Below are 22,188 nucleotides of genomic sequence, written 5' to 3'. Positions count from 1 at the left end.
AGGAAGAGACACAGGAACACACACAGGAAGAGACACAGGAAGAGACACAGGAAGAGACACAGGAAGAGACACAGGAAGAGACACAGGAAGAGACACAGGAAGAGACACAGGAAGAGACACAGGAAGAGACACAGGAAGAGACACAGGAACACACACAGGAAGAGACACAGGAAGAGACACAGGAAGAGACACAGGAAGAGACACAGGAACACACACAGGACGAGACACAGGAAGAGACACAGGAAGAGACACAGGAAGAGACACAGGAACACACACAGGAAGAGACACAGGAACACACACAGGACGAGACACAGGGAATTATAACACCAGTATGGAGGGATGATGACCTGGCTAGCAGCTCAACATCATTCAGGCTGAAGGTGAGTTATTATTGTACTGTATATGTGTGCTTCGTAAACAAATAATGAATCGGCCAGAGTTCGTATTCCTGACGTAATCAAATGCTTCTCATTTGCATGTGTTTGAGTAGGAAAAAGTCAGTCTGTAAAAGTGTAGACAAAGACTTGAATTTATAACTTGTCTCATTAATGATGTGAATAAAGTGAGGGCTTCTCATGTTGTTTTGAAAGAGTCTATCCTTTAAACTGGTGTGGTGTGGAGCACGGCAGGCAGGCAGGCAGGCAGGCAGGCAGGCAGGCAGGCAGGCAGGCAGGCAGGCAGGCAGGCAGGCAGACAGGCAGGCAGGCAGGCAGGCAGGCAGGCAGGCAGGCAGGCAGGCAGGCAGGCAGGCAGGCAGACCAGTATAACGCCCCTCCGGCTACATGTTATTAAGAGCTCACAGGATTGGATGTTACAAACAGGGACAATTCATTTCTGCTGAAAGTACTGCTGCTGTTGACTCTGGAATGTTTCCGTTGGGTCCCAAGGTCTTTTCTCTCTGCTGAGAGGACGCACTGTGACTCTGAGAACACCCAGTCCAAAGTTACAACACACAGGTTCAGGCAGAGCCAGGCAGAGCCAGGCCACTCCCTCTGAAGTAGTCTACCGACTGAGGCACGTATTAAATCTCTCAGCAGAGACAATATTTAGAGAAAGAGAGAGAGATAAAGAGAGGGAATGTGTGAGAGGGAGAGTTAAGAGGCTTCATCTGGGTTAGTGTTTAGTGGGTTGCTCTATTCACTATGTTTAAGCATGGTCTGACTGACTGACTGAATGTCTGATTGACTGTCTGACTGACTGACTGTCTGACTGACTGTATCGCTGGCAGCTGTTGGTTTTAAATACTTTGGATTCCTTTCCAACAACCAGCACATGTTTAGACAGAGAGGGGAGGCATTAGGACACTGTTTTAGCATCCCAAATGGCACCCTGTTCCCTATAAAGTGTGTAGGTCTAGGTCAAAAGTAGTGCACTATAGAGGGAATAACATGCCATTTGGGAGAGTCTCAACTATCAGAACGCTGTCTGACACAACAACATTACTCTGACCAACTAGAATACAGATGATTTCTGAAGTGGAAACATGTTACAATGAAATGCACTGCGGCCATTTTTTTCAGACGTAGAAAGATTGTTAACGTGTTTACTGGGTTAATAACACGGTTAATATTTGTCCTTGCAGGTGACTATCGGGTTTGAATCCATGACTCCATGATGAATACACATGTAGTTATGAGAGACGGGCGAGTGCTGTCAAGGTACGTCATTACTGTGTTTTACTGACTCTGTTGATTGTTCCATGACGATAGAATACATGAAGGTCCGTACAGAAGGCTTGAGAAGGAATGAGAAGTCTAAATTAGAGTTCAAAAGTCCAAGCGAGATACTGTATATACATAACAGCTAAGTGCGCTATAACAAAGGAGAGCTTTCAATTTTCACACTGTATATCTCAGGTGTGTATTATCTTGTGCTTTATATCCAAACTAATATCTTGGATGTTATTCCAGAATTGTTTCTTACAATTCACTATTAAACATACACTGTAAAATTGCAAGAGTTAATTCAACTTCTATGGAGTTAAATGAAACAGTATTTTGGGGTTTATATGGTCCAACCCTTATATTGTGTTAAAACTACTCTGGTCATGGTGTTGATATTTTTGGAGTTAAATTATAGTAAATGGAGCAAATATCAAACTCTCAGAGAGTTGATTAAATTTAACTCCAACTGCCATTTTACTATTTTCAGTGTTGTTGTTGTTTTCAATGTAACCATCATTTAACTAAGAAAGTCAGTTAAGAACAAGTTCTTAATAACAATGACTGCCCCGGCCAACGCTGGGCCAATTGTTCGCCACCCTATGGGACTCCCAATCACGGCCGGATGTGATACAGGCTGGAATCGAACCAGGGTCTGTAGTGACGCCTCTTGCACTGAGATGCAGTGGCTTAGACTTCCACGCCAATCAACTGGTCCTTCTGTAGCTCAGTTGGTAGAGCATGGCGCTTGTAACGCCAGGGTAGTGGGTTCGATTCCTGGGACCACCCATACGTAGAATGTATGCACACATGACTGTAAGTCGCTTTGGATAAAAGCGTCTGCTAAATGGCATATAGATATAGATAGAACTCCCTTGCCATTTTACATTTTTCTGTGCCGTTTTAAATTAGGAATTAACACCAACAGAGTACATTTCTGTTTTTTCTTAACTGACTTGCCTAGTTAAATAAAGGTAAAATAAAGAACTCCAGGCAATGTACCACTCTCTTGAGGGATTGGATAACTCCCAATAGAGTCAATTTAACAATATTTTTTTAAAACTCTGATTTCAACTATCCTTGATTTACTGTGTACCTTGTGTTTCTGACAGAGCTGAGTTCTTGTCATTGCTGAACACGTACAACTGTTTTCTGAAAGACAAGACCCAGCAGCATCTTGTCTTCTATGAGGTAGGTTGACCCTCGCTGCTCCGTTGAATTATTTATTTGCACCAAAGAAAACAAGTAATAAAAACAAATCAAATATTTACTAATTGAAATGAAACTTCGAAACTTCTGCAGTTTACATTTTAGTTAAAGTTTAATTTATTTGCACTTATTTGAAAACACCGGTGTGTTGATATGAAACCAAACCACAAAAAACTATATACACAAGTACAACAATTAAACACGTGTTTTACAACAGATAACACAAACAACTCATTATAAATGTATAATTTTTGATTTATTTATTTATGTGAATGTGAGAGTTAGGTTATATGGAGGATATTACTGAGTAGTTTGGTCCATCAGGCTGACCTCCAGTCTTCATGGAGAAGATTACTGAGTAGTTTGGTTCATCAGGCTGACCTCCAGTCTTCATTGAGGAGATTACTGAGTAGTTTGGTTCATCAGGCTGACCTCCAGTCTTCATTGAGGAGATTACTGAGTAGTTTGGTCCATCAGGCTGACCTCCAGTCTCAATGGAGATTACTGAGTAGTTTGGTCCATCAGGCTGACCTCCAGTCTCAATGGAGATTACTGAGTAGTTTGGTTCATCAGGCTGACCTCCAGTCTCAATGGATATTACTGAGTAGTTTGGTTCATCAGGCTGACCTCCAGTCTCCATGGAGGAGATTACTGAGTAGTTTGGTTCATCAGGCTGACCTCCAGTCTCCATGGAGGAGATTACTGAGTAGTTTGGTTCATCAGGCTGACCCCAGTCTTCATGGAGGAGATTACTGAGTAGTTTGGTCCATCAGGCTGACCTCCAGTCTCAATGGATATTACTGAGTAGTTTGGTTCATCAGGCTGACCTCCAGTCTCCATGGAGGAGATTACTGAGTAGTTTGGTTCATCAGGCTGACCCCAGTCTCCATGGAGGAGATTACTGAGTAGTTTGGTCCATCAGGCTGACCTCCAGTCTCCATGGAGGAGATTACTGAGTAGTTTGGTCCATCAGGCTGACCTCCAGTCTCCATGGAGGAGATTACTGAGTAGTTTGGTTCATCAGGCTGACCCCAGTCTCCATGGAGGAGATTACTGAGTAGTTTGGTTCATCAGGCTGACCCCAGTCTTCATGGAGGAGATTACTGAGTAGTTTGGTCCATCAGGCTGACCTCCAGTCTTCATGGAGGAGATTACTGAGTAGTTTGGTCCATCAGGCTGACCTCCAGTCTCAATGGATATTACTGAGTAGTTTGGTCCATCAGGCTGACCTCCAGTCTCAATGGATATTACTGAGTAGTTTGGTCCATCAGGCTGACCTCCAGTCTCAATGGATATTACTGAGTAGTTTGGTTCATCAGGCTGACCTCCAGTCTCCATGGAGGAGATTACTGAGTAGTTTGGTTCATCAGGCTGACCCCAGTCTTCATGGAGGAGATTACTGAGTAGTTTGGTCCATCAGGCTGACCTCCAGTCTTCATGGAGGAGATTACTGAGTAGTTTGGTCCATCAGGCTGACCTCCAGTCTCAATGGATATTACTGAGTAGTTTGGTCCATCAGGCTGACCTCCAGTCTCAATGGATATTACTGAGTAGTTTGGTCCATCAGGCTGACCTCCAGTCTCAATGGATATTACTGAGTAGTTTGGTTCATCAGGCTGACCTCCAGTCTCATGGATATTACTGAGTAGTTTGGTCCATCAGGCTGACCTCCAGTCTCAATGGATATTACTGAGTAGTTTGGTTCATAAGGCTGACCTCCAGTCTCAATGGATATTACTGAGTAGTTTGGTCCATCAGGCTGACCTCCAGTCTCCATGGATATTACTGAGTAGTTTGGTCCATCAGGCTGACCTCCAGTCTCAATGGATATTACTGAGTAGTTTGGTTCATAAGGCTGACCTCCAGTCTCATGGATATTACTGAGTAGTTTGGTCCATCAGGCTGACCTCCAGTCTCCATGGATATTACTGAGTAGTTTGGTCCATCAGGCTGACCTCCAGTCTCAATGGATATTACTGAGTAGTTTGGTTCATAAGGCTGACCTCCAGTCTCAATGGATATTACTGAGTAGTTTGGTTCATAAGGCTGACCTCCAGTCTCCATGGAGATTACTGAGTAGTTTGGTTCATCAGGCTGACCCCAGTCTTCATGGAGGAGATTAATGAGTAGTTTGGTTCATCAGGCTGACCTCCAGTCTCAATGGATATTACTGAGTAGTTTGGTTCATCAGGCTGACCTCCAGTCTCAATGGATATTACTGAGTAGTTTGGTTCATAAGGCTGACCTCCAGTCTCAATGGAGATTACTGAGTAGTTTGGTCCATCAGGCTGACCTCCAGTCTCAATGGATATTACTGAGTAGTTTGGTTCATAAGGCTGACCTCCAGTCTCAATGGAGATTACTGAGTAGTTTGGTTCATAAGGCTGACCTCCAGTCTCAATGGAGATTACTGAGTAGTTTGGTCCATCAGGCTGACCTCCAGTCTCAATGGATATTACTGAGTAGTTTGGTTCATCAGGCTGACCTCCAATCTCAATGGATATTACGGAGTAGTTTGGTTCATAAGGCTGACCTCCAGTCTCCATGGAGATTACTGAGTAGTTTGGTTCATCAGGCTGACCTCCAGTCTCAATGGATATTACGGAGTAGTTTGGTTCATAAGGCTGACCTCCAGTCTCAATGGATATTACTGAGTAGTTTGGTTCATAAGGCTGACCTCCAGTCTCCATGGAGATTACTGAGTAGTTTGGTTCATCAGGCTGACCCCCAGTCTTCATGGAGGAGATTACTGAGTAGTTTGGTTCATCAGGCTGACCTCCAGTCTCAATGGAGATTACTGAGTAGTTTGGTTCATAAGGCTGACCTCCAGTCTCCATGGAGATTACTGAGTAGTTTGGTTCATCAGGCTGACCCCCAGTCTTCGTGGAGGAGATTAATGAGTAGTTTGGTTCATCAGGCTGACCTCCAGTCTCAATGGATATTACTGAGTAGTTTGGTTCATCAGGCTGACCTCCAGTCTCAATGGATATTACTGAGTAGTTTGGTTCATAAGGCTGACCTCCAGTCTCAATGGAGATTACTGAGTAGTTTGGTCCATCAGGCTGACCTCCAGTCTCAATGGATATTACTGAGTAGTTTGGTCCATCAGGCTGACCTCCAGTCTCAATGGATATTACTGAGTAGTTTGGTTCATAAGGCTGACCTCCAATCTCAATGGATATTACGGAGTAGTTTGGTTCATAAGGCTGACCTCCAGTCTCCATGGAGATTACTGAGTAGTTTGGTCCATCAGGCTGACCCCCAGTCTCAATGGATATTACTGAGTAGTTTGGTTCATCAGGCTGACCTCCAGTCTCAATGGATATTACTGAGTAGTTTGGTTCATCAGGCTGACCTCCAGTCTACATGGAGGAGATTACTGAGTAGTTTGGTTCATCAGGCTGACCCCCAGTCTACATGGAGGAGATTACTGAGTAGTTTGGTTCATCAGGCTGACCCCAGTCTTCATTGGAGGAGATTACTGAGTAGTTTGGTTCATCAGGCTGACCCCAGTCTTCATTGAGGAGATTACTGAGTAGTTTGGTAACCTGTCTGGGAGGTATAAGTATAATAATAATAATTGGCGTACATTAATGTCGTAAATAGGCGAGATAGAGTTTCTTAAACAAAGGTGCAGATGGAGCCACATAATTAGAGGTGGCTTGTCTTGCAAATGTATTTTGATGATGAGTTTTGTGTAGGTAGGAGGCAAATGTACTGTCCCAGACAATCTTACAGTAAATGAGATATGGGTAAATTAGCTACAGTAAAGAGTTAGGAAGCAAGCCTGATGAACCAAACCAGTAATCTTTCTGAAGAAACCAACACATCAGACTGAATGAGAATGATTTTTCCAGGATACCTTCTCATCGATTACAACTCAGACGAATCTAGTGGATGTGCCTTGGTCCATTTCATTGGCAATTGAGATTCTGGCTCTTTTTTTACAATCTTTCTTATTCTTACTAGTGAATACAATACAGTTAGATCTGTTTTATATTTAAATATCATTTGTTTTTCTGGAACCATTCAGAGTTGGTTTCTTTCATTTTAGTGTGTTAAATCCAGTTGGCTTCATTAATTTTAGTGTGATAAATCCAGTTGGTTTCATTAATTTTAGTGTGATAAATCCAGTTGGCTTCATTAATTTTAGTGTGATAAACCAGTTGGTTTCATTCGTTTTAGTGTGATAAATCCAGTTGGCTTCATTAATTTTAGCGTGATAAATGCAGTTGGCTTCATTCATTTTGGTGTGATAAATGCAGTTGGCTTCATTAATTTTAGTGTGATAAATCCAGTTGGCTTCATTAATTTTAGTGTGATAAATCTAGTTGGCTTCATTCATTTTAGTGTGATAAATCTAGTTGGTTTCATTAATTTTAGTGTGATAAATCCAGTTGGTTTCATTCATTTTAGTGTGATAAATCCAGTTGGTCATTCATTTTAGTGTGATAAATCCAGTTGGCTTCATTAATTTTACTGAGATAAGTCCAGTTGGCTTCATTCATTTTAGTGTGATAAATCCAGTTGGCTTCATTCATTTTAGTGTGATAAATCCAGTTGGCTTCATTAATTTTATGTGATAAATCCAGTTGGCTTCATTCATTTTAGTGTGATAAATCCAGTTGGTTTCATTCATTTTAGGTGATAAATCCAGTTGGTTTCATTCATTTTAGTGTGATAAATCCAGTTGGTTTCATTCATTTTAGTGTGATAAATCCAGTTGGTTTCATTAATTTTAGGTGATAAATCTAGTTGGCTTCATTCATTTTAGTAATTCAGTTGGTTTCATTAATTTTAGTGTGATAAATCTAGTTGGCTTCATTCATTTTAGTGTGATAAATCCAGTTGGCTTCATTCATTTTAGTGATAAATCCAGTTGGTTTCATTCATTTTAGTGTGATAAATTTGGCTTCATTCATTTTAGGTGATAAATCTAGTTGGCTTCATTCATTTTAGTGTGATAAATCCAGTTGGCTTCATTCATTTTAGTGTGATAAATCCAGTTGGTTTCATTCATTTTAGTGTGATAAATCCAGTTGGCTTCATTAATTTTAGTGTGATAAATCAGTTGGTTTCATTCATTTTAGTGTGATAAATCCAGTTGGTTTCATTCATTTTACTGAGATAAATCCAGTTGGTTTCATTAATTTTAGTGTGATAAATCTAGTTCTTCATTCATTTTAGTGTGATAAATCCAGTTGGTTTCATTCATTTTAGTGTGATAAATCCAGTTGGTTTCATTCATTTTAGTGCTGATAAATCCAGTTGGTTTCATTCATTTTAGTGTGATAAATCCAGTTGGTTTCATTCATTTTAGTGTGATAAATCCAGTTGGCTTCATTAATTTTAGTGTGATAAATCCAGTTGGTTTCATTCGTTTTAGTGTGATAAATCCAGTTGGTTTCATTAATTTTAGTGTGATAAATCTAGTTGGCTTCATTCATTTTTAGTGTGATAAATCCAGTTGGTTTCATTCATTTTAGTGTGATAAATCCAGTTGGTTTCATTCATTTTAGTGTGATAAATCCAGTTGGTTTCATTCATTTTAGTGTGATAAATCCAGTTGGTTTCATTCATTTTAGTGTGATAAACCAGTTGGCTTCATTAATTTTAGTGTGATAAATCCAGTTGGTTTCATTCGTTTTAGTGTGATAAATCCAGTTGGCTTCATTAATTTTGTGATAAATCCAGTTGGTTTCATTCATTTTAGTGATAAACCAGTTGGCTTCATTAATTTTAGTGTGATAAATCCAGTTGGCTTCATTAATTTTAGTGATAAATCTAGTTGGCTTCATTCATTTTAGTGTGATAAATCCAGTTGGTTTCATTCATTTTAGTGTGATAAATCCAGTTGGTTTCATTCATTTTAGTGTGATAAATCCAGTTGGTTTCATTCATTTTAATGTGATAAATCCAGTTGGTTTCATTCATTTTAGTGTGATAAATCCAGTTGGCTTCATTAATTTTAGTGTGATAAATGCAGTTGGCTTCATTCATTTTAGTGTGATAAATCCAGTTGGTTTCATTCATTTTAGTGTGATAAATCCAGTTGGTTTCATTCATTTTAGTGTGATAAATCCAGTTGGTTTCATTAATTTTAGTGTGATAAATCCAGTTGGCTTCATTAATTTTAGTGTGATAAATCCAGTTGGCTTCATTAATTTTAGTGTGATAAATCTAGTTGGCTTCATTCATTTTAGTGTGATAAGTTTGGTTTCATTCATTTTAGTGTGATAAATCCAGTTGGTTTCATTCATTTAGTGATAAATCCAGTTGGTTTCATTCATTTTTAGTGTGATAAATCCAGTTGGTTTCATTCATTTTAGTGTGATAAATCCAGTTGGCTTCATTAATTTTAGTGTGATAAATGCAGTTGGCTTCATTCATTTTGTGATAAATCCAGTTGGTTTCATTCAGGTGTGATAAATCCAGTTGGTTTCATTCATTTTAGTGTGATAAATCCAGTTGGTTTCATTCATTTTAGTGTGATAAATCCAGTTGGCTTCATTAATTTTGGTGATAATCAGTTGGCTTCATTAATTTTAGTGTGATAACCCCAGTTGGCTTCATTAATTTTAGTGTGATAAACAGTTGGTTTCATTAATTTTAGTGTGATAAATCCAGTTGGCTTCATTAATTTTAGTGTGATAAATCCAGTTGGCTTCATTAATTTTAGTGTGATAAATCCAGTTGGTTTCATTAATTTTAGTGTGATAAATCTAGTTGGTTCATTCATTTTAGTGTGATAACCCCAGTTGGTTTCATTCATTTTAGTGTGATTCCAGTTGTTTCATTAATTTTAGTGTGATAAATCCAGTTGGTTTCATTCATTTTAGTGTGATCCCCAGTTGGTTTCATTAATTTTAGTGTGATAAATCTAGTTGGCTTCATTCATTTTAGTGTGATAAATCCAGTTGGTTTCATTCATTTTAGTGTGATAAATCCAGTTGGTTTCATTCATTTTAGTGTGATAAATCCAGTTGGCTTCATTAATTTTAGTGATAAATCCAGTTGGCTTCATTCATTTTAGTGTGATAAATCTAGTTGGCTTCATTCAGAGTGTGATAAATCCAGTTGGCTTCATTAATTTTAGTGTGATAAATCCAGTTGGCTTCATTAATTTTAGTGTGATAAACCAGTTGGTTTCATTAATTTTAGTGTGATAAATCCAGTTGGTTTCATTAATTTTAGTGTGATAAATCTAGTTGGCTTCATTAATTTTAGTGTGATAAATCCAGTTGGTTTCATTCATTTTAGTGTGATACCCCCAGTTGGTTTCATTCATTTTAGTGTGATAAATCCAGTTGGTTTCATTAATTTTGTGTGATAAATCTAGTTGGCTTCATTAATTTTAGTGTGATAAATCCAGTTGGCTTCATTCATTTTAGTGTGATAAATCCAGTTGGTTTCATTCATTTTAGTGTGATAAATCCAGTTGGTTTCATTCATTTTAGTGTGATAAATCCAGTTGGTTTCATTCATTTTAGTGTGATAAATCCAGTTGGTTTCATTAATTTTAGTGTGATAAATCTAGTTGGCTTCATTCATTTTAGTGTAATAAATCCAGTTGGTTTCATTAATTTTAGTGTGATAAATCTAGTTGGCTTCATTCATTTTAGTGTGATAAATCCAGTTGGCTTCATTCATTTTTAGTGATAAACCAGTTGGTTTCATTCATTTTAGTGTGATAAATCCAGTTGGCTTCATTCATTTTTAGTGTGATAAATCTAGTTGGCTTCATTCATTTTAGTGTGATAAATCCAGTTGGCTTCATTCATTTTAGTGTGATAAATCCAGTTGGTTTCATTCATTTTAGTGTGATAAATCCAGTTGGCTTCATTAATTTTAGTGTGATAAATCTAGTTGGTTTCATTCATTTTAGTGTGATAAATCCAGTTGGTTTCATTCATTTTAGTGTGATAAATCCAGTTGGTTTCATTAATTTTAGTGTGATAAATCTAGTTGGCTTCATTCATTTTAGTGTGATAAATCCAGTTGGTTTCATTCATTTTAGTGTGATAAATCCAGTTGGTTTCATTCATTTTAGTGTGATAAATCCAGTTGGTTTCATTCATTTTAGTGATAAATCCAGTTGGTTTCATTCATTTAGTGTGATAAATCCAGTTGGCTTCATTAATTTTAGTGTGATAAATCCAGTTGGTTTCATTCGTTTTAGTGTGATAAATCCAGTTGGTTTCATTAATTTTAGTGTGATAAATCTAGTTGGCTTCATTCATTTTAGTGTGATAAATCCAGTTGGTTTCATTCATTTTAGTGTGATAAATCCAGTTGGTTTCATTCATTTTAGTGTGATAAATCCAGTTGGTTTCATTCATTTTAGTGTGATAAATCCAGTTGGTTTCATTCATTTTAGTGTGATAAATCCAGTTGGCTTCATTAATTTTAGTGTGATAAATCCAGTTGGTTTCATTCGTTTTAGTGTGATAAATCCAGTTGGCTTCATTAATTTTAGTGTGATAAATCCAGTTGGTTTCATTCATTTTAGTGTGATAAATCCAGTTGGCTTCATTAATTTTAGTGTGATAAATCCAGTTGGCTTCATTAATTTTAGTGTGATAAATCTAGTTGGCTTCATTCATTTTAGTGTGATAAATCCAGTTGGTTTCATTCATTTTAGTGTGATAAATCCAGTTGGTTTCATTCATTTTAGTGTGATAAATCCAGTTGGTTTCATTCATTTTAGTGTGATAAATCCAGTTGGTTTCATTCATTTTAGTGTGATAAATCCAGTTGGCTTCATTAATTTTAGTGTGATAAATGCAGTTGGCTTCATTCATTTTAGTGTGATAAATCCAGTTGGTTTCATTCATTTTAGTGTGATAAATCCAGTTGGTTTCATTCATTTTAGTGTGATAAATCCAGTTGGTTTCATTAATTTTAGTGTGATAAATCCAGTTGGCTTCATTAATTTTAGTGTGATAAATCCAGTTGGCTTCATTAATTTTAGTGTGATAAATCTAGTTGGCTTCATTCATTTTAGTGTGATAAATCCAGTTGGTTTCATTCATTTTAGTGTGATAAATCCAGTTGGTTTCATTCATTTTAGTGTGATAAACCAGTTGGTTTCATTCATTTTAGTGTGATAAATCCAGTTGGTTTCATTCATTTTAGTGTGATAAATCCAGTTGGCTTCATTAATTTTAGTGTGATAAATGCAGTTGGCTTCATTCATTTTAGTGTGATAAATCCAGTTGGTTTCATTCATTTTAGTGTGATAAATCCAGTTGGTTTCATTCATTTTAGTGTGATAAATCCAGTTGGTTTCATTCATTTTAGTGTGATAAATCCAGTTGGCTTCATTAATTTTAGTGTGATAAATCAGTTGGCTTCATTAATTTTAGTGTGATAAATCCAGTTGGCTTCATTAATTTTAGTGTGATAAATCCAGTTGGTTTCATTAATTTTAGTGTGATAAATCCAGTTGGCTTCATTAATTTTAGTGTGATAAATCCAGTTGGCTTCATTAATTTTAGTGTGATAAATCCAGTTGGTTTCATTAATTTTAGTGTGATAAATCTAGTTGGCTTCATTCATTTTAGTGTGATAAATCCAGTTGGTTTCATTCATTTTAGTGTGATAAATCCAGTTGGTTTCATTAATTTTAGTGTGATAAATCCAGTTGGTTTCATTCATTTTAGTGTGATAAATCCAGTTGGTTTCATTAATTTTAGTGTGATAAATCTAGTTGGCTTCATTCATTTTAGTGTGATAAATCCAGTTGGTTTCATTCATTTTAGTGTGATAAATCCAGTTGGTTTCATTAATTTTAGTGTGATAAATCTAGTTGGCTTCATTAATTTTGGTGTGATAAATCCAGTTGGCTTCATTCATTTTAGTGTGATAAATCCAGTTGGTTTCATTAATTTTAGTGTGATAAATCTAGTTGGCTTCACTAATTTTGGTGTGATAAATCCAGTTGGCTTCATTAATTTTAGTGTGATAAATCTAGTTGGCTTTATTAATTTTGGTGTGATAAATCCATTTGGTTTCATTAATTTTAGTGTGATAAATCTAGTTGGCTTCATTCATTTTAGTGTGATAAATCCAGTTGGTTTCCTCAGCAAAGAGAATGGGAAGTACGGTAGAAGATACAGCAGCAAGGTCATGGAGATTAGGAATAACTAAGGTCCAATGATCACACCCTGTGGGACGCCACAGGATATCTTGGCCCTGGTACATGCACTACCATTTGCATAAACAAATGGTTCTCTATCATAAACATAACGACAGTGCATTCGGAAAGTATTCAGACCACATTTTGTTACATTACGGCCTTATTCTAAAATGGATTCAATATGTTTTTTTCCCCTCATCAATCTACACACAATACCCTATAATGACTAAGCAAAAACAAGTTTAGAATTTTAGTGCTAATTTATATATATATAAAAAGCTGAAATATCTCATTTACATAAGTATTCAGACCCTTTACTCAGTACTTTGTTGAAGCACCTTTGACAGGGATTACAGCCTCCAGTCTTCTTGGGTATGACGCTACAAGCTTGGTACACCTGTATTTGGAGAGTTTCACCCATTCTTCTCTGCAGATCCTCTCAAGCTCTGTCTGGTTGGATGGGGAGCGTCGCTGCACAGCTATTTTCAAGTCTCTCCAGAGATGTTAGATGTTAGAAGTCTGGGCTCTGAGTTGGCCACTCAAGGACATTAAGGAATACCTAGGATAGGATAAGTAATCCTTCTCACCCCCCTTTTTTAAGATTTAGATGCACTATTGTAAAGTGACTGTTCCACTGGATGTCATAAGGTGAATGCACCAATTTGTAAGTCGCTCTGGATAAGAGCGTCTGCTAAATGACTTAAATGTAAATGTAAATGTAAATTCAGAGACTTGTCCCGAAACCACTATTGCGTTGTCTTGGCTGTGTGTTTAGGGTCGTTGTCCTGTTGGAAGGTGAACCTTCACCCCAGTCTGAGGTCCTGTGCGCTCTGGGGCAGGTTTTCATCAAGTTTCTCTCTGTACATTGCACTTTTCATCTTTCCCTTGATCCTGACTAGTCTCCCAGTCCCCATCACTGAAAAACATCCCCACAGCATGATGCTGCCACCACCACGCTTCACCGTAGGGATGGTGCCAGGTTTCCTCTAGATGTGATGCTTGGCATTCAAGCCAAAGAGTTCCATCTTGGTTTCATCAGACCAGAGAATATTATTTCACATAGTCTGAGAGTCCTTTAGGTACCTTTTTTGCAAACTCCAAGCGGGCTGTCATGTGCCTTTTACTGAAGAGCGGCTTACGTCTGGCCACTCAACCATAAAGGCCTGATTGATGGAGTACTGCAGAGATGGTTGTCCTTCTGGAATGTTTTCCCATCTTCACAGAGGAACTCTGTGAGAGTGACTATCGGTTTCTTGGTCACCGCCTTGACCAAGGCCCTTCTCCCCCGATTACTAAGTTTGGCCGGGCGACCAGCTCTAGGAAGAGTCTTGGTGGTTCCAAACTTCTGTCGTTTAATAATGACGGAGACCACTGTGTTCTTGAGGACCTTCAATGCGGCAGAACATTGTTGGTACCCTTCCCCAGATCTCTGCTTTGTGGTTTCAAGACCCGACTCGATAGGGGTACCACAACACTAACCAAAGTGGACTGACTCTGTTAACTATTTCTGTTTAATGCAGTACATTGTTTAATGCAGTCATTTACTAGATGCTCTTATCCAAAGGACTGGAGCAATTAGGTTTAAGTGTATCTCTCTGTTGAATTAATGAAGTACGTCTGATGATGATGATGAACAGAATCCTGTCTCGGAGCTCTACGGACGATTCCTTCGACATTGCATGGTGTTTGCTCTGACATGCGCTATCAAATGTGGAAGCTTATAAAGACAACAGTGTGCCTTTACAAATCATATCCTACTAATTGAATTTACCACAGGTTGGACTCCAATCAAGTTGTAGAAACATCTCAAGGATGATCAGTGGAAACAGGATGCACCTGAGCTCAATTTCGAGTCTCATAGCAAAGGGTCTGAATTATTATGTAAATACGTTTTTAATTTTTGTAATTTTTATAAATGTTAAACAAATTATTTAAACCTGTTTTCGCTTTGTCATTTTCGGGTATTGTGTGTAAATTGATGAGGATTTTCTTTTTTAAATGTAAAAAAATGATTGACTCCATTTTTAAATAAGGAAATTTAAATAAACAAAATGTGGGAAGGGAAGGGTTCAGAATACTTTCAGAATGAGCTGTATAATTATCTGTATAACCATGAAACTGTAGTAATGCAATTTGGAAAGTCATATTTCATGACCAACCAAACGCTTTGGATCAATATCAAAATATGCCAAGAGCGTATTCATTGTTTTAAAGGGCAGTAAAGATTTGATCAACGAGTTGCAAAAGAGCCACATCTGTGGAGTGGTTTTTATCAAAACCATATGGGTTCTCATATAGAATACAGGGTTGATTTAAATGCTTCAACATTCTCTTAAATTCATTATAATCAATATTCTCTTATACACCATGTTTCTAAGATTTTAGAAAAACATAGCACTGATATGGGGAGGTAATTTGTAAAAAACAATCTGGCATCCCCAAAATCTATAGAGGGGGATAACTTTGGCAATTTTTAAATCTTTAGGAGCATTACCAGTTTTTGCAATGATTTGGTGAAAATATACATTTGAGGCTCAGCAAAGAGGCACCGATTTCACCAAAGAGGCACCAATCTCATCATGACCTGCTGCTGATATCTCTAAGTTACCAATTAGCTCCATCCCCTCCATTACACCAGGAGGATCAAACGGAAACAGAGGAGGGACATGTCCCTTAATGTAATCCAGGAGATTTACATCAGTGCTCTATTTTCTGTCCCTTAATGTAATCCAGGAGATTTACATCAGTGCTCTATTTTCTGTCCCTTAATGTAATCCAGGAGATTTACATCAGTGCTCTATTTTCTGTCCCTTAATGTAATACCAGGCTCTATTTTCTGTCCCTTAATGTAATCCAGGAGATTTACATCAGTGCTCTATTTTCTGTCCCTTAATGTAATCCAGGAGATTTACATCAGTGCTCTATTTTCTGTCCCTTAATGTAATCCAGGAGATTTACATCAGTGCTCTATTTTCTGTCCCTTAATTAATGTAATCCAGGAGATTTACATCAGTGCTCTATTTTCTGTCCCTTAATGTAAACCAGGAGATTTACATCAGTGCTCTATTTTCTGTCCCTTAATGTAATCCAGGAGATTTATATCAGTGCTCTATTTTCTGTCCCTTAATGTAATCCAGGAGATTTATATCAGTGCTCTATTTTCTGTCCCTTAATGTAATCCAGAGATTTACATCAGTGCTCTATTTTCTGTCCCTTAATGTAATCCAGGAGATTTACATCAGTGCTCTATTTTCTGTCCCTTAATGTAAACCAGGAGATTTACATCAGTGCTCTATTTTCTGTCCCTTAATGTAATCCAGGAGATTTACATCAGTGCTCTATTTTCTGTCCCTTAATGTAATCCAGGAGATTTACATCAGTGCTCTATTTTCTGTCCCTTAATGTAATCCAGGAGATTTACATCAGTGCTCTATTTTCTGTCCCTTAATGTAATCCAGGAGATTTACATCAGTGCTCTATTTTCTGTCCCTTAATGTAATCCAGGAGATTTACATCAGTGCTCTATTTTCTGTCCCTTAATGTAATCCAGAGATTTACATCAGTGCTCTATTTTCTGTCCCTTAATGTAATCCAGGAGATTTACATCAGTGCTCTATTTTCTGTCCCTTAATGTAATCCAGGAGATTTACATCAGTGCTCTATTTTCTGTCCCTTAATGTAATCCAGGAGATTTACATCAGTGCTCTATTTTCTGTCCCTTAATGTAATCCAGGAGATTTACATCAGTGCTCTATTTTCTGTCCCTTAATTTCCAGGAGATTTACATCAGTCCTATTTTCTGTTAATGTAATCCAGGAGATTTACATCAGTGCTCTATTTTCTGTCCCTTAATGTAATCCAGGAGATTTACATCAGTGCTCTATTTTCTGTCCTTAATGTAATCCAGGAGATTTACATCAGTGCTCTATTTTCTGTCCCTTAATGTAATCCAGGAGATTTACATCAGTGCTCTATTTTCTGTCCCTTAATGTAATCCAGGAGATTTACATCAGTGCTCTATTTTCTGTCCCTTAATGTAATCCAGAGATTTACATCAGTGCTCTATTTTCTGTCCCTTAATGTAATCCAGGAGATTTACATCAGTGCTCTATTTTCTGTCCCTTAATGTAATCCAGAGATTTACATCAGTGCTCTATTTTCTGTCCCTTAATGTAATCCAGGAGATTTACATCAGTGCTCTATTTTCTGTCCCTTAATGTAATCCAGAGATTTACATCAGTGCTCTATTTTCTGTCCCTTAATGTAATCCAGGAGATTTACATCAGTGCTCTATTTTCTGTCCCTTAATGTAATCCAGGAGATTTACATCAGTGCTCTATTTTCTGTCCCTTAATGTAATCCAGGAGATTTACATCAGTGCTCTATTTTCTGTCCCTTAATGTAATCCAGGAGATTTACATCAGTGCTCTATTTTCTGTCCCTTAATGTAATCCAGGAGATTTACATCAGTGCTCTATTTTCTGTCCCTTAATGTAATCCAGGAGATTTACATCAGTGCTCTATTTTCTGTCCCTTAATGTAATCCAGGAGATTTACATCAGTGCTCTATTTTCTGTCCCTTAATGTAATCCAGGAGATTTACATCAGTGCTCTATTTTCTGTCCCTTAATGTAATCCAGGAGATTTACATCAGTGCTCTATTTTCTGTCCCTTAATGTAATCCAGGAGATTTACATCAGTGCTCTATTTTCTGTCCCTTAATGTAATCCAGGAGATTTACATCAGTGCTCTATTTTCTGTCCCTTAATGTAATCCAGGAGATTTATCATCAGTGCTCTATTTTCTGTCCCTTAATGTAATCCAGGAGATTTACATCAGTGCTCTATTTTCTGTCCCTTAATGTAATCCAGAGATTTACATCAGTGCTCTATTTTCTGTCCCTTAATGTAATCCAGGAGATTTACATCAGTGCTCTATTTTCTGTCCCTTAATGTAATCCAGGAGATTTACATCAGTGCTCTATTTTCTGTCCCTTAATGTAATCCAGGAGATTTACATCAGTGCTCTATTTTTCTTAATGTAATCCAGGAGATTTACATCAGTGCTCTATTTTCTTAATGTAATCCAGGAGATTTACATCAGTGCTCTATTTTCTGTCCCTTAATGTAATCCAGGAGATTTACATCAGTGCTCTATTTTCTGTCCCTTAATGTAATCCAGGAGATTTACATCAGTGCTCTATTTTCTGTCCCTTAATGTAATCCAGGAGATTTACATCAGTGCTCTATTTTCTGTCCCTTAATGTAATCCAGGAGATTTACATCAGTGCTCTATTTTCTGCCCCTTAATGTAATCCAGGAGATTTACATCAGTGCTCTATTTTCTGTCCCTTAATGTAATCCAGGAGATTTACATCAGTGCTCTATTTTCTGTCCCTTAATGTAATCCAGGAGATTTACATCAGTGCTCTATTTTCTGTCCCTTAATGTAATCCAGGAGATTTACATCAGTGCTCTATTTTCTGTCCCTTAATGTAATCCAGGAGATTTACATCAGTGCTCTATTTTCTGTCCCTTAATGTAATCCAGGAGATTTACATCAGTGCTCTATTTTCTTTGACAGAGAGGAACCAACATTCACAAAAAAGTTTTTAAATTAACATGAAATACAGTCAAGATCACTATAGGTCTTATTTCCCACAATACATTGAGATGGAATAGTTGTAGATGCCTAACAGTTGATTGATGATTTTCCAAGTTGAATTTATATATTATTTAAGGATTCTTGGAATATGTTAGGAATATATATTTTTGGGGATATCTGAAGTAGGAGATTAAATTTGCTCATACACTTTTGTAATTTGCAGAATTCAGAGGAGAGGAACTGCTTTTTTTTATTTTACAGAGAACGTTTTGTAAACCAAGGTTTCCTGAACCCTTCTGATGCTCTCTTACATGGTTTAACTAAGGGAAAGCAGTGGGGAAATACACAATTAAATGATGTGAGAAAAGTCAGGTAAAGCAGACTCCACATCAGCCTGACTATAAACATTTTACCATGAAATATCATCAATCAACATCTTAATGAGCTCACAATTACTTTAGTTAAATATTCTACCCTTAACGCTACTGATCTTTCCCATCTGTTCATGTCCAACTGCCAAAGAGAAGTGGGAAATTGGAAAGTGGTCATTAATGTCAAAATAAAGTATACCTGTATTAGCCACATTATTCAAAGAATTAGTACAAATATGATCAATTAGGGTGTCATATGAACGGGTTGTCTGTGGTCTTATAGATGAGGGGATACAGGTGAACTGGTCAGTCTGTGGTCTTATAGATGAGGGGATACAGGTGAACTGGTCAGTCTGTGGTCTTATAGATGAGAAGATACAGGTGAACTGGTCAGTCTGTGGTCTTCTAGATGAGGGGATACAGAACTGGTCAGTCTGTGGTCTTATAGATGAGGGGATACAGGTAAACTGGTCAGTCTGTGGTCTTATAGATGAGGGGATACAGATTAACTGGTCAGTCTGTGGTCTTATAGATGAGGGGATACAGGTGAACTGGTCAGTCTGTGGTCTTATAGATGAGGGGATACAGGTGAACTGGTCAGTCTGTGGTCTTATAGATGAGGGGATACAGGTGAACTGGTCAGTCTGTGGTCTTATAGATGAGGGGATACAGGTGAACTGGTCAGTCTGTGGTCTTATAGATGAGGGGATACAGGTGAACTGGTCAGTCTGTGGTCTTATAGATGAGGAGATACAGGTGAACTGGTCAGTCTGTGGTCTTCTAGATGAGGGGATACAGAACTGGTCAGTCTGTGGTCTTATAGATGAGGGGATACAGGTAAACTGGTCAGTCTGTGGTCTTATAGATGAGGGGATACAGATTAACTGGTCAGTCTGTGGTCTTATAGATGAGGGGATACAGATGAACTGGTCAGTCTGTGGTCTTATAGATGAGGGGATACAGGTGAACTGGTCAGTCTGTGGTCTTATAGATGAGGGGATACAGGTGAACTGGTCAGTCTGTGGTCTTATAGATGAGGGGATACAGGTGAACTGGTCAGTCTGTGGTCTTATAGATGAGGGGATACAGGTGAACTGGTCAGTCTGTGGTCTTATAGATGAGGGGATACAGGTGAACTGGTCAGTCTGTGGTCTTATAGATGAGGGGATACAGGTGAACTGGTCAGTCTGTGGTCTTATAGATGAGGGGATACAGGTGAACTGGTCAGTCTGTGGTCTTATAGATGAGGGGATACAGGTGAACTGGTCAGTCTGTGGTCTTATAGATGAGGGGATACAGATGAACTGGTCAGTCTGTGGTCTTATAGATGAGGGGATACAGGTGAACTGGTCAGTCTGTGGTCTTATAGATGAGGGGATACAGATGAACTGGTCAGTCTGTGGTCTTATAGATGAGGGGACACAGATGAACTGGTCAGTCTGTGGTCTTATAGATGAGGGGATACAGATGAACTAGTCAGTCTGTGGTCTTATAGATGAGGGGATACAGGTGAACTGGTCAGTCTGTGGTCTTATAGATGAGGGGATACAGGTGAACTGGTCAGTCTATGGTCTTATAGATGAGGGGATACAGATGAACTGGTCAGTCTGTGGTCTTATAGATGAGGGGACACAGATGAACTGGTCAGTCTGTGGTCTTATAGATGAGGGGATACAGGTGAACTGGTCAGTCTGTGGTCTTATGGATGAGGGGATACAGGTGAACTGGTCAGTCTGTGGTCTTATAGATGAGGGGATACAGATACTGTAGATGGAGTATCAAGTATTCAACAAGTCAGGTGTCAGTGAGTGGTTCTAATTTTTAATTTAACTTATGTTGAAAACACCCAATAGAAATGAATCACCCAAAGCTCTGTACCGTTAAAACCTAACCAACGTGTTTACAGCTCTGTACCGTTAACCTAACCAACGTGTTTACAGCTCTGTACCGTTAAAACCTAACCAACGTGTTTACAGCTCTGTACCGTTAACCTAACCAACGTGTTTACAGCTCTGTACCGTTAAAACCTAACCAACGTGTTTACAGCTCTGTACCGTTAAAACCTAACCAACGTGTTTACAGCTCTGTACCGTTAACCTAACCAACGTGTTTACAGCTCTGTACCGTTAAAACCTAACCAACGTGTTTACAGCTCTGTACCGTTAAAACCTAACCAACGTGTTTACAGCTCTGTACCGTTAACCTAACCAACGTGTTTACAGCTCTGTACCGTTAAAACCTAACCAACGTGTTTACAGCTCTGTACCGTTAAAACCTAACCAACATGTTTACAGCTCTGTACCGTTAAAACCTAACCAACGTGTTTACAGCTCTGTACCGTTAAAACCTAACCAACATGTTTACAGCTCTGTACCGTTAAAACCTAACCAACGTGTTTACAGCTCTGTACCGTTAACCTAACCAACGTGTTTACAGCTCTGTACCGTTAAAACCTAACCAACGTGTTTACAGCTCTGTACCGTTAAAACCTAACCAACATGTTTACAGCTCTGTACCGTTAAAACCTAACCAACGTGTTTACAGCTCTGTACCGTTAAAACCTAACCAACATGTTTACAGCTCTGTACCGTTAAAACCTAACCAACGTGTTTACAGCTCTGTACCGTTAAAACCTAACCAACGTGTTTACAGCTCTGTACCGTTAACCTAACCAACGTGTTCTGTACTGTTGTACCGTTGTATCAAATGTTAAGACCTGTGTTTATGTCCACTAGAGAGATGGAGAGGTGGTGTTTGAGGGATTCCTGAATATCTCCTGGGGAGTACGGCAGCCCATCAGGCTCAAAATACAGGATGACAAACAACAACCGATCACCAGCCTACTGTCACCTGACCCAGTCAGTCCAGTCAGTCCTCATGGACGCAAGAGGTTACCTTTGACCTTTATCATGCATTATGTCAATACCACAGTCATAGTTCAAATGGAGTAATACAAGCATCACTCAGGCTAAACCCTCTCTGTCTGTCAGGGGGATGACACGATGGGGGAGTTTGAAGACCTCCATCAGATCAATGAGACAGAGGAGACCAACAAGCAGCATCCTGCAGAGGAGACCAGCAATCACACTACAGGTAACCTCACCTTAACTATAACAACCACACTACAGGTAACCTCACCTTAACTATAACAACCACACTACAGGTAACCTCACCTTAACTATAACAACCACACTACAGGTAACAT

The 22,188-nt window shown here is 38.4% G+C and overlaps 1 protein-coding gene across 1 annotated transcript in view; it reads left to right on the top strand.

Annotated features, from left to right (window-relative positions):
* The first annotated feature begins 231 nt into the window (after positions 1 to 231).
* rassf6 (Ras association domain family member 6) overlaps positions 232 to 22,188 on the top strand; it is a 39,836-nt gene continuing 17,879 nt past the window's right edge. The window contains 6 exon segments of the mRNA XM_052524889.1: positions 232 to 380; positions 1,583 to 1,658; positions 2,774 to 2,852; positions 21,719 to 21,873; positions 21,974 to 21,990; positions 21,993 to 22,076. Coding sequence (XP_052380849.1) covers positions 1,612 to 1,658; positions 2,774 to 2,852; positions 21,719 to 21,873; positions 21,974 to 21,990; positions 21,993 to 22,076 — 382 coding nt within the window. The 5' untranslated portion in view covers positions 232 to 380; positions 1,583 to 1,611.

The sequence above is a fragment of the Oncorhynchus keta genome, chromosome 9 (assembly GCF_023373465.1).
Source record: "Oncorhynchus keta strain PuntledgeMale-10-30-2019 chromosome 9, Oket_V2, whole genome shotgun sequence".
In the NCBI taxonomy this organism is placed as follows: Eukaryota; Metazoa; Chordata; class Actinopteri; order Salmoniformes; family Salmonidae; genus Oncorhynchus; species Oncorhynchus keta.
This window is presented reverse-complemented; position numbering and strand designations above follow the sequence as displayed.